The 13582-nt window shown below is 40.1% G+C and overlaps 1 protein-coding gene across 1 annotated transcript in view; it reads right to left on the bottom strand.

Moving 5' to 3' along the window:
* Positions 1 to 13582, bottom strand: part of pdia5 (protein disulfide isomerase family A, member 5) — a 65484-nt gene that overhangs the window by 33102 nt on the left and 18800 nt on the right. The window contains exons 4-9 of the mRNA XM_031323651.2: positions 9189 to 9272; positions 8995 to 9040; positions 7188 to 7280; positions 6169 to 6229; positions 5132 to 5199; positions 2201 to 2292 (exon numbers count right to left, since the gene is read on the bottom strand). Coding sequence (XP_031179511.1) covers positions 2201 to 2292; positions 5132 to 5199; positions 6169 to 6229; positions 7188 to 7280; positions 8995 to 9040; positions 9189 to 9272 — 444 coding nt within the window. The remainder of the gene's footprint in view (positions 1 to 2200; positions 2293 to 5131; positions 5200 to 6168; positions 6230 to 7187; positions 7281 to 8994; positions 9041 to 9188; positions 9273 to 13582) is intronic.

Below are 13582 nucleotides of genomic sequence, written 5' to 3'. Positions count from 1 at the left end.
AGGGTGGTGACGTCCGCAGTTACAGCTTCCGAGATACGGAGCGGACAATATTAAAAGGTGATAGATGATTACACACACTGGATTTTGAGCTTAAAACTTGCATTTTAAGTGAACCGACTACCGTGGCGGAGAGAAGCTGCTTGGAATTCAATCAGTGAGATTTATGATCCCTATATTTGCTTGCTTTATCTCTGCTGCTGTAAAATACACCGAAACTTTGTGAAAATCAAGTTGTGTCAAATAAATGTCATTTGCCTGACAGTCTTGGATGTTTTTCTTGGTTAAAGGACACAGCAAGGACAAAGAAGCTGAAATAGTTTCACTTTCATGTTTGTTATTGATAGAAAGTTGAGGTGTGCTGCTGTTTTGGGTAGTGAGCTTTCTTAATCTGCAGGACTAAAAAGGTAAAAGACCTTGAACACTTGGTCTTACAGCGGGTGCAACGGCGAGATAACTCCAGCGGTGTTGATGCCGATTTACCCTGCAGTGATAAGCTGCTGTTTATCAGTGAGGGGCTCATTACTGAAGCCAATGGGCTCAGATGGTCGTTAGCTAGCCCTGCGCTGACACTAATGTGCTCCAAGCTAACGGACTGGCTCCAGCTCAGCTACACGAGCGCACACACACACACACACACACACACACAGGAAGAGGGCAAACACACACACATTGACTAACCACAGAGGCACTTAATCAGTCCCGGTCTAATTAAAAGGCCAGACTGGAATGAGAGAGTGTTTAATGTGGAAATGGGGATGATAAAGCTGGTGCAGGAGGAATAAGACGTGGAGAACAGAGCGGGAGCTACGAAGCACCAGCACACAGTTAAAACACTGTAAATATGAGGATGGTGCAGAGTGTGTGTGTGTGTGTGTGTGTGTGTGTGTGTGTGTGTGTGTGTGTGTGTGTGTGTGTGTGTGTGTGTGTGTGTGTGTGTGTGTGTGTGTGTGTGTGTGGGGAGGGGGGGTCGTTCTGCATTAACAAACACTATCAGTCAGACACCCTCATCCCCTACTGTGTTAGTGGCTACTAACTTTGTATTTATGTATATGTAACATCAGGGCTGAGCAGTAAACTGAAATTCTTAGAATACCATCAGCATACACGTCTTTCAAACATTAAAATGAAACGCAGAGACCGCAGAAAAATGCTAAATCAATGTCACATGCGGCCTTAAGGTGTTCTTCAAGATGAAAAAAACGTTGGCACAGTGTATTAAAAGCCTTTACTTAGTCTGGCGTATTAATAATTAAAAATGCTATTCTTTGAAATGACAATGCCGTGAAGTGCGCACCAACCAAGTTTGTGCTTGGCACTGGGAAGGGTTCTTTTAAACATGTAAATATCAACACCCGTGTTCCATAGTGCCCTTATTACTGTAAGGCATTTCCTTTACGCTGGGGACTCTCTTTAAAGACATCTGAAGGGAGCAGGTATCTGTTCCCTCTGCATGGCTAACTGGAGCTGACCTATGTGTGGCTGTGATGAGCAACATGATGTGATACAAGATTGTAGTAAGATAGTAGTTTAAATATAATTTACATCCCAAGTCCCAGATAAAAATCTTTCTCATGGCAAGCAGCAGCGTCTGGGTGTGATGAGGTTGATCCAACCTGCAAAGTGAAGCGATGTGATTCCTTGACAAAAAAATACTGTTTCTCCGGTTTTTTTTTCTCGTAAATTTATGACTTTAATTTTGTGAGTTTTTTCTCTGAATATTACCCCCCTCCCCCGGCTCCATAATATAATCTTTTTTCCTACAATGGCCTTAATACGCTGTTGTATCATGCAGACAACTGCATCTTACTGAAGCAGAGGGCTCTGGTAGAAAAACACTCCTGTCAACTAATCCATTAATCGACTAATAATTTTAGCTCCACTTCGTAGCCAACCCTACAGAACCACCTGTGTGTCTATCTCACTCGCTGACAATGGCACCCAGCTGCATACAACATCATTGACCCCCTCCTGTGAGTTTACTTTTTTCAAAGGGGGATCCCAAAGCTTCTCAGAAACTTTCTCTTTTACACCTGGTAGAAGCAAGTTCTGAACCTCAAGGGCCACCATTGCAAGTTGTAAGTTCACCACTATGTCTGTTGGTGTTTGCACTTTTCCGTTTGAAGTGGCCCTACTCTGATGTTCTGAGCCTTGGAAGTGAGGGCTGAGCCTTAAGTGAGACGGATGAGAGGACTCAACTCACTCAAAGTAGCAGAAGGTCGGGTAGCCTTTGACGTTGTACTCCTGCTTGAGGCCGTCAAACTCAGCTGGGTGCACATTCATCCCCGCCAGTACCTTAAAAAAAACATCAAAATAAAGGGGAAAATGAGACGTGGGTTGTCAGGGAGGTGAAGAAAAGTGAAGGCAGAGAGACGAGAAAGATAAAGGACATGAAACATCAAACATGTTAGTCACGATCAGAGGGCTTCAAAACAAAAAGATGGATTACTCAAAATATGAAAAGAGACTGCACTGTGAAACAGCATTGGTAAAATGAATGTTATTAAGTGGGGTGTAATCCAAGAATCACTTTTTGGGATCAACTTTTTTTTGACATCTTAATTTAAACAGACAGAACATGAGAAATTAACTCAAGCTGTACTGAAATAGGCATCCGACTATAGACCTGATTAACACGTTAAAAAATTAGGTGCAACACACTTGTTAGCATCTTAATAGATTTAGACAATTTGAATAGTTAATGCACTTGTTTTGCATCAGGACTAAAAGTCTACAACCAAACTAGCAGCCGAGAGGCTGGCCTGTTCATGTCCTGGGCTTCCTCTATACGACAATACCAACCGTGTGCTACCCCATTATTGGTGTGACACTGCTGCAGAGGACAGATTTGATAACCACTACTTCTGTTACCTCTACTTCCCACATTTTGCCTTGAATCTAGACTCTCGACTCTCGAGTAAGGAACAACAACATGTTCGGGTGGATGAAAAGAGACAAGGCTAAACTCGTAAGACCAAAAACTAAAAGTTTGTCCAAGTGGTGGTGCCTCAGGAACGACTATGTTGTTACCTAAATACGAAGCATTTACAGTGGCCATTCTAAGCTCTACATTGTCGGACTCGGATCAAATTTCATAATACAACCATATATTCAGCTCAACGCAATGCTAATGTTAGTAGGAGCCTGTGTTAACATTAGCGTGTTAACTGGCATGCCAACTACTTGATGATAAATTGCTGACATTTAGCATTATAACATTTTGAATTTTAGTGTGTTATTATACTAATGTTAAGCATCTTAAAATGCTCATAGTTAGCTTAAGTTCAATCAGTATGAAATATTTGGAATGTTAGTTTGTTAACATGCTGACATTAGCTTGCTAACGTCATGTGCAGTTAGCATAAAAAAATGTTTAGCATTTAATGCTTTAGCGTGTTATCATGTGTACATATATCCATTACAGTGTACAATGCTAACATTAAGCATGTTTGCAGTGCATGGTATGTTAGCAATATTCATAATATTTTCACTAAAGTCATCTAAGTAATAGTTAAAATATTTCACTGCGGGCCAAAATGTTAGTGAATAAGTAGAAAGTAACATAAGTCAGTCAGTCTCCCAGTGTAAGGTAATACTTTGACACAGTTAACAGTGACAAATCCAATGCCTGAACAGGTAAATAAATCATGGAAGAATGAAAATATTTTTCTAATACAGACATTTCTTTGATATATGAAGTATTGTACAACACACCGTTCAAAAATAGCCAGAAAGAGCTTTAGAAATGTCCATGACTCATGGCAAGCTCTCTATCTCTTCACTACCTATTTAAAGTTGACAGCGTTCTTCAACAATATCCCTGTATGTAGTTAAGATCAGAATTGGTATTGAGAGATAATACTAAATAAACCTAAAACAGAAATTATACAATCAAAACAACTCCACATATAAAGAGTTTTCTTTCAGCTATTGCAGCCTGACTAGATGCCACACCTCAGGCATTGACTTAACACCTTCCTTCGTCCATCGCTCGCGCCGGCGCACGCATGCGCACACACGCACGCGCACACACACACACACACACACACACGCGCGCGCACACACACACACACACACACAGTTAATTTCCAGTTAAGAGGCTTACTTAGAAGCATGCTTGATAATTAAACAAGCATGCAGTTAATTATCTTGTCATTAATTTCCTGCTTTGTGTGAGGCAAACACGACGCACTACTCTACTTCACCATCTCTTCAGGCAGCTGCCTTTCTCTGCTCTCATTTTAGAAGACGTTTTCTCTCAGATTATTTTTCTTCTGGTGCTTAAGGAGAAGTGTTTATGAACACAAGGCATTTGCTTCCCTAGCTGATCACATATGGCTCTGGTTGCTTTTGAGAATGCATCTCTCCAATGCTGTTAAAAACATTACAACAGCTGGCAACAGAGCACCCCCAACCCCCCCCCAAACACACAACTTTGCTTGCTATTGTAATACTGCTTGTCAGCAAACTGACAACATGGGTCTTTAGGGGACCCAGGAGACCAGGGAGGAGAAGAAAATAGGAGGAAAACAGAGAAAGGAAAAGTTAGGTGGTAAACACAAAGACTGGGCAAGCTAAACTGACATTTAATCTATACAGAGGTTGTAAACTTCAGCTGGAAGGACATATGCCCTTAATTGTGGTTGCAGGTTCCAGCTAAAAACCAAGTAAGAAACCCATTTAATACAGTCACTGAATACACCTGTACAATAATATAAAGCACTAAAATTATTAAAACAGATTGCTAGTCAAAACTGCTAGGCTTTTGAATAAACTACTGTAATTGCTCTGGTGGGTCAATGCAAACCAGAATACAGATAAAGTGTAAATCAAGTCCAGCAGAGAGGGGATCAGGGCTTCTGAATTGCCTTTAAATGCCATCCAAGTTATTATCCTGCTAAAGCAAAACCTATGGTGCAAAGGTTGCTATGGTATTGTACTTGTGAGAAGTTTTGCAGGAAATACAACCAGGGAAGGCCTTTATTTAGGCCAGACTGACAGACTGTACTTTTGCAGATTGCCAAGCTAACCATCCACACATTCACTGTGGATCTAATCTGCAAACACCAGAGAAAGATCAGAGATCAGTTTATGCAATTAAAAAGTGTGCAGGGGGGAGTTTCAGCTGACTTACATATTTCCCTTTGGTCTCTGTTGCCGCTTGCTGAAAGATGGGCTGCATTCTCTTACAAACGCCGCACCCTGCAACATAAATACAAAACAGAACAACAGAGGTCATTACAGAGAACTCGATGGGAACCATCACTCTGACAGCATCGATACGACTGCCAAAAATGTTCCCATCACCTGCCACAGGAATTGTTTTTTTGTCAATAACAGCTTGCAGTGTGTTATCTGCTGTGAAAGACGTGATGTACTGAAAACCCACTGACTATATTAACTGAGAACAACGCATGGAAAATCCCATCTTTACTATTGAGCACCAATAGGAGACAAGGCAATTAACTCCTCACTGACAAAACACTATTTTGTTTTTAAATTGATGTTGAAGCAATTAATCACTTGGCCATCAGAATTTAGCATCAATACTTTTGTTCAATCAATTGTGTCATTCATTTACCAAGGGAAAATGAATGAAAAACACTCACCATTTCCACTTCCTAAATTGTGAGGATTTGCTGCTTTTTTTTGTTTTATATTATTGCAAATTGAATCTATTTGTGTTCAGACTTTTGGTGGAACAAAACAAGCAATATGATAATGTCACCTTGACCTTTGGTAACAGGTGATGGTTGATTTTAACACGTTTCTGATATTTTACAGGCTAAATGATTTAGTTGAAAAAAATAATTGAGAGATCAATCAGTGATGAAAAAACATATAATACAATACAGTATGTTCAAAGATGAGAAAGGGCCAGGTATAATGACTGTAGAAAAACTCATTGCAGTATTTATTTTGACAATGTAGTGTTGCCAAGTACTGTATGCCCAGTCTACTGATGTAATCCACATACTATATGCTCTCTCTTCAAATGGGGCATCTTATAATCGTACGTTTATCATATTTTTTGGACAATAATAGCTGTTCTAAGTTTCTCCTGGCACACGGTCTTCCGATAACAATATGTTCAAGCAGTGTAGAAAGGAGAGCATCACTCGTCCTCGTTACAGCGAGCTACTGAACACTATGATAATCAAAAGGACTCACAGGGAGCATAGAACATCAAGAGGACCGGCCTCTCCTCTTTCTTCAACAGCTTCCTGAAGTCCTTAAAAAGAGTGAGAGAGAGAGGGGGGAAAAAAGATGATTAAGAAGCTGTATGATCTATTAACAAAAGATATGTACAGTGCATAGTATGGCTGAATTTGTCCCAAAAAAACAAAAACAAAACATCACTAATGTTGACTCAAGATTGGTGTTGATGATGACATACAACAGCTCGATTTCTCTGACAGCTTGCCCCATGGTAGGTTTCCCAAAGTATCTCTCTGTTTAGCATACAGAGCTCTAAAATAACGAGCAAACCATAATCTTTGCTTTTTCAGCAATTTATTAGACTGTGTACATTACACAGAGTCATCACATCAGCAAAGTAAGGGGAAAAAATGACTTTCTTCTTTGGACAGCATGAAGATCATCCCCCATACCAGTTTATTCTCCTCCTCCTCCTCATCACCACCTTCATGAGCTCAGCTACTTCCTAAAAAGACCCACATTCAGCCCAATCTTTTGTTGACACCTTCAATAAGCCTCCAGGCATGAGTGGATCGGCAGGCAAAAACAGACAGAACTGCTGTTCATTAAATTAAAGGGCTTTCAAAATGCTGTACATCTACAGTATATCTATGAGTGTCTCAGGTTGTCAGGCCGTGGATGAATGTGCTGGGGTTGATATAAGTACCATCTGACCTGGCTGGACGAGAGCTGTCTGTAAAATTGTTTTAGGCTGTTAGTAGACTTCATGAACAACTCTGAGCAGTTTTTTGATGATAAAGCCCTGATATGTTGCTTTTATGTGTGGGGTTTTGTGTTGCAGAGGTTGACATGCTGCTGTGTCCTTCCTCAACAGGACAGGAGTGGAGAGGTGGACCCTGCGTCTGTCTCGTAATCGCAGTAAACTGTACAGTACATCAACATTAATGTTCTGGATACCTTCAACTAAAAGCGCAGCCAAAGCTCCTTTATTTTAAAGGAAGCTCAAAAGGTTGTTTTCGGTCACTACTTACTTTTTCTGTCTCTATGTGGACGATGTCTTTTGCCTCAGGGTTCTCCTCCCACAGTGGGGGTCCCGATGGGTCTTTCAAGAACGCTACCATGGACTGAATAGAGAAAAAAGACAAGAAAATTCAGAATGACGAATCTGTGAGTCTACAAAAGGCAACACTTGATGACCCCGTGAACAACCGAGTGACTGGTGATGATTTACGTGAGCATTGTCACTTCTGAAGTCACACCTACATTTAGTAGAGGCAACACTGTAGGCTGTGCCAGATGGAAACTCATACAGACCAACATGTTCGTCCATCCAAGAAGTATCAGATCTATTTCAATACATTTAAGTGTCTGGTAATGGGCTTGGTAAAGCTCCCTGTAAATATAATGAACCATATGTCTTCAGAGGCAACAGCAGGAATATTGCATTCAGCAGTGACAGTGTGGACAAGGGCAGAATATTTAATGCTTATGATCTTATTATCAGGATTACTTGTTAATGGTTTAAACTGAGACTTTTGGTGTTTTATTGTTTCACAGGCCTTTCCATCTGCCAGGGAAAGAAATATGGGCAAAACACTAGCAAGCAGAATGATAACATCATAACAGTCAAAAACCAAAAAACTCAAAGAGTTATAGCTCCCAGATGATGGGCTTCTCATAAACACAGATAAAACCAACAGAAAAAGTTAGTTCGACATATTTTAAAGAATCTTAATTAGGGCTGAAGAGTTTATCATTATTTAAATATATACATATTTGATTTTTGAGCATGTCAAATTGCAAGATCTGCGATTGTGTGTCCAGTGATTTAAGCATTGATTTCACCCCAGGCAGACATTATAACATTCTTAGCAGGCTACAGACATTCGTGAAATCATGAAAGTACCTTGAAGTGCTCATGCTTTTTGCCTTTTCCCCTTTCCTTTATTGTGTTATATATCTTTTTGTGCACATTATAGGTTTACAAAGTGAAAAAGTCCAAAGTCCACCCCAAAGGGACTTACCATCTTCCAGAGAAAACAGTGTTCACAAACTGCTCCAAACAGCTCTATTGTAGTCCAGCCTTTACTTCCGTGTCGAACGTGCGTCACTTTGTAACACACGTTATAATGTTCGCCTAGCTGCTAGCCTGGCACTCCCTCATACTCTGCTTCTGACTAGCTAGCAGTACTTACTGTGCATGTGCGACTCCCAACAAAGATGGAACAGAAGTGAGATGCCTCACTCTGTAGCTAAAACAGAGAGCTCAACATACAGGGTGAAAAGAGGAGCTGCAGCAATGTGCAGTACAACACAAATATGTGGTGTTTTCTGAAAATGAAACCACATGAACCTATTCTGGTACAACCTCTAAATACAATTATGAACCTGAAAATGAGCATAATTTGAGCACTTTAAGATGCAACCCCCTGCTAGCTACAGGTGAAAAATTGCTATTTTGATTTTTTCACTTAGGCTTACACTTGAAGCGTTATGTCACAGAATCATGGAGTAATCATAGTGACATCACAAACAGGTCTAGAGGCTATATCTATCGCAATATTAGTCAGAGAATTCACATTTAAATGATACCTTCAGTTGTTCATCCACAATCGTAATAAAACAGGCAGAGTGAAGTTGCTGTTATCTACCTAATGGATCACATTAAATGGACACAGACATACTGGGCTCCACAGGAAAGTATAATATGGTTAATGACTGACAAAATAATTAATACTGAAAGTGAAGAGCCATTAGTTAATACTAGACAGACACAAAGAGACCAACTGTGCTGCACTTGAGCTGAAAAGCTTAGCAGGATTTCAGCTGAGCACTCACCTTGAAGGTGGCGGGCCTGTTGTACTCTGTGTGGAACGTCCCATCTCTGCAAGACACACCAGGCACAGTGCTCACAACACAAGGAGTAAATGGTGAACAACATGCTTTTTAAGCTGCGGACACGGTATTAATTTCTAGAAAGCACTGAGGTATGGAAAAGTGTTTGACAGCCAGCTGAGTTTGTGTTTACTCACTTGTAATGCAGTAGCTCTGCTCCTCCGCGTTTGGAGCTCGGGTCCACCTTCACTTTCTTACAGAGCTTACGGCCCTCTGAGTCTCTGGAGATAAAAAAAAAAAAAAAAAAAAGTCAACATTTTGAATAATCTAAAACAAACGATTTATACAATCACTTCGCATTCATAGAGAAATGCAAAGTTTTGTAGAAAATTAGAAGCTTTCGCTATTGGAATGGGTTAGCACTGAAAACTTTAGAATTTCCCCCCAAAGTTTTCCAGTCCTCCTTACAATAAAAGAGCTTATTTAAACTCTCCTTGGTGAAACCGTTGATGTGACAGAACTAGTACAATATATACAGCTGCCTAAAACTTATGTCTCAGCATCTTTTCATGTTTTCCCGCCCCCCAAGGTATTTTTCTTGCTTCTTTATATAATGCACATAATTTTGCTTCTGTTCAGTAAATGCTTGTTATATTCCTTGTACTGCTAACATTATTTATATTCATTGTGTATTATGCACTTAATTCTGTGTAAAAATATGCTTTGTCAACACGTTCTTTCCAATAAAGCTTCACTGAATTGAATTAAGAAAGGAGAGAAGATGCTGCATTTATAAAGAGACATAACTGTATTAACATTTTCATGAGATCAGTCTCACATGTACAGTGCTATATAAACAAGGCTCCCTGTTCCATTTATTAGTTGCTCCAGTATGCATACACAAACACATACATCTGTTATGGGAATATAATGCTGATAACAAGATATACTGTACAGCCTGTAAGCATACCGAAACTCTCGGTTGTATAGAGGTTTATTTCTGTAATTGAAAAAAAAGGCCATAGTTGGAAAGGAAATAAATATACGTCTAGCTACCTACCTACACATACTTCACACTTGCTATAGTGAAGCATTATGTGCAGCATGGAGTACTCTTCCTCTTCTGTAAGAGCAAGGTATATGTATGCATTAATTAGAGAAAGAAAGATGGAGGGAGATATTTGCTGGAAAAAAGGCCTGATGCTAATAAATTCAAAGAAGTGAAATTCCATTATGGCTCCAAGTGCAGTTTTGAACTATATGAGGAAGGTTGTGTTGACAGACAGTATTTCAGGTAATGACTGTGTGCTTTATGCCATATTCTGCTGACTCATGAAGGCAGATGGCACCGGTTGGGGCACACCAGGAGCAGATGTGACCTTGACACGTATCTGGAGATGACGCTCAGTCATCCGATTTAAAACCAGTCTGCTACTCCTTGAAACATTGCCACAAGTGTCAAAGGCTGTGAGGAAAATGTCCTCAATAAACCCCATACAGATTATCACAAAATCTATCATGTCAAGGAAACGCCAAACCAGTACAAAGTAGCCAAGGACTCTCATTCAAGTAGACTTTATTTTTTAGAAATTCTATTCTATCCAAAAAGACATTTGTTGTTAGATGTCATGTATTACAACTTTGCATAACTGTGTTTAGTGACATGACAAAGTAATATCAACCCGGAAGACAGTAAACCTTGTACATTCACAAAATGTACGATTAATCGTTTTTGAATCGAAATCGCGATTTGAAAGAATGTGAATAGCTAATCGTGAAGACCACGATTCATCGAATGTGAATTATTTCGTTGAATGTTTGGTTAAACATTTTTTATTCCTCTTTTCATTATTATATTTACTGTTTTTTACATAAGATACATGCTGGAATAATATTGCATAACACCGATTGTTAAAAGAAATGTCCCATTTTCAGTGGATTTTTCATTTATTTTTTATTACTTTATTTAACATGATCGTAGAAGGTGCAATATGTAGCTAAAAAAAATTGCAAATCGAAATCGCAATATCTGGCAGAAAAATCACAATTTAAATTTTTGAAGACAACAATGCATTTTCTGTCATGCTCAATGATATAGATGCTGCCATGTCAATAATTGAAACTGCTGAAACTGATTTCAATGATTTTAAAAGGTGTGCAGTGGGGCAATTTTGACAGTTGAAATAGGGAAAGCAACTGAACAAAGGATCCCAAATGGAGAACTCTGATCCCAGTGTTTCCCACACATAGACTAATGTGTGGTGGTGCGCCACACTATCAACACCGGCCGCCGCACATTGCGTTTCGTTATTATTATTATTTTTTTTTTTTAAAACGCTATTTAAAACACGTTCAGCTGCATTTCCTTTCCCTGCTCTCCTCCGTCTCTCTGTCACTTGTGTCTCGCTCACATACACACACACAGCTCCTCCCACCGTGCACACAGCGTCTGTCTCCATAAGGAGAGAAGACGGCTGGCGAAATTCACAAGTTCACAAAAGTTTGGTATCTATCTCGTGAACACCTTTACACAATCACACATTAAAAAGTGCTATGAAAATATTTTATATTCTGAATACAATGTTGTCAGTGTGTTAATGTTGGAGTCCCGACCCGTCTCTTAGCAAACAAGCGATTGCGCATGCTTTGGAAAGTTAACTAGTCGCAAGTTTGCGGTAAAATGCAGTTGGTTTGTCGAGGTCAAAACACTATATAGCAGCTGTGAATCAAATAAACGTATAATAAATAATGTTATGTCATTTTTTACTCTTACACTGAATGTTTGCTGCTTCAATCCAGATGAGCATTGAAAAGTATTTTCCGCGACTGAAAAAGGCACGTGTTGAGGATGAGGACCAGCCTGAACTGACCAGTCTGTCTGAAACAGAGCTGAACAGTCCGACCAGCGTAATTAGTTATGTTATTACTTTCTTACAATATTTTCAGGCTTCAACCAGTAAAAGACAGGGTCAGGGAGAGAAAGAGATAGATTTGTTAGGCACTGAAGTAGGAGAGGAGGACAGCATCCAACAGCGTGTCCTCCTCAGTTTTTTGATACTTGATTGTTACGAAAATAAAAGTAACTGAACTGAGCTGTATACAGTGCTGACATGAAATTACATCAGGTATTGTTAAATGACACTTTTTTGAAAGATTGAAAAGGCCACACACCTGCGTATGGACCAATACAACAATGGAAATGGCCTTTGGTCATACATGCACAGTAAAACTCACTCAGAGAAAAAGGCTGCGTGGCATTATGTTTCTTAACCGCAGTACAAATGCAAGGCCAGAGAAGTTAGAATGACTCACCAGCTAATGTTCAGTACAGAAAGAACAAAGGCCATGAATGACAGTTCATCAGATGCCCGGATGAGCACAACTGTTGTGCATTTATCTCTAGGGTAACGTCAGTCATTGCGTCAGCACCGGAGGTCTATGACTCTAAAGTAGAGTTGAGGAGGATAAGCCGGGGGTGAAGGCTGATGGTAAGTTATAAGGTGCTGACAAACGATGAGGTGAGGATATACACTGTCACAGCACAGTAGATGCCAAGAAATACTATTGGCCAATCATGTGTTGTTAGGATTAAGACACATTAGGACACAAAACACATTACTCATCACAAAAGTAGAAGAAAAGGTCTACACTCACTAAACTTGCCGATAATAACCCTGTTTGTTTAAGCAGTAGGGGTGGGACAAAATATTGATACGGCAATATATCGTCCTTCATGCAATGTGAAAATTGATCCGTTGGCATTAAATATCAATATTTTAATTAATAAAATAAGGCACTCTAAAAAGATTTCCCTGCTCCCAGCGTCACTACTTCATGGCTCCTCAAGGTGGATTATACTTTTGTGAGATATTATTTGGGTTAGTACACCAACTAAAAAAACTTGACGCAACAAGGTGGTTGTGCGAGGTGCACCTTTAAGATTGGGGAATCTATAAATACAAAAGGTTGGAGCCAAATCGTTGAATTAGGCCAAAGTCAACAGATTCCCTTTTGTAAAGGATCAATGATGGGTTCATCATGCAAAGAGGATGAAGCCTGGCATGCCATTTAATTATTCCAAAGCACAAATCCTAATCCGTGCTGTGCTTGTTGGTGCTCTGCTATTTCCATTGATCCAGACAAGACCAAGTTTCTTACCATGCCCTATGTCTGTTCTAAATGTGTAAAAGAATGGGAGCAGGGCAGCACAGTCCTGTACTCCCTTCCTGTATGAGATCATCCTTCCCTCTCATGGATCCCTGTTGGCCAACACTCAGTTGCCTGTCATCTGTTCAAAGTGTGTCATTCTGGCCTTGGTGGCCTTCTTTCTTGGCAGGGCTGACCGTTCTCACGCTGTGATATGCGCTTTACTCTCTCTCTCCCTCTGTCCACCATGAGCTCGCAGCTGGAGCTTCAATTTGGAACCGGCCCATTTGAGATGGTGGTGAAATATGCCAAATAGCACAATGCTTTTCTACAGAGCCTGGCACCGGATCCATTTGTCCTGCAGTGATGAACCCGGCTCGCTCTAGCTCCCCTGGCAAGAATCTGGCCAAGTATAACTCTCTGCTTAGCATTAGCACACTCTCTA

The sequence above is a fragment of the Sander lucioperca genome, chromosome 8 (genome assembly GCF_008315115.2).
Source record: "Sander lucioperca isolate FBNREF2018 chromosome 8, SLUC_FBN_1.2, whole genome shotgun sequence".
Classification (NCBI taxonomy): domain Eukaryota; kingdom Metazoa; phylum Chordata; class Actinopteri; order Perciformes; family Percidae; genus Sander; species Sander lucioperca.
This window is presented reverse-complemented; position numbering and strand designations above follow the sequence as displayed.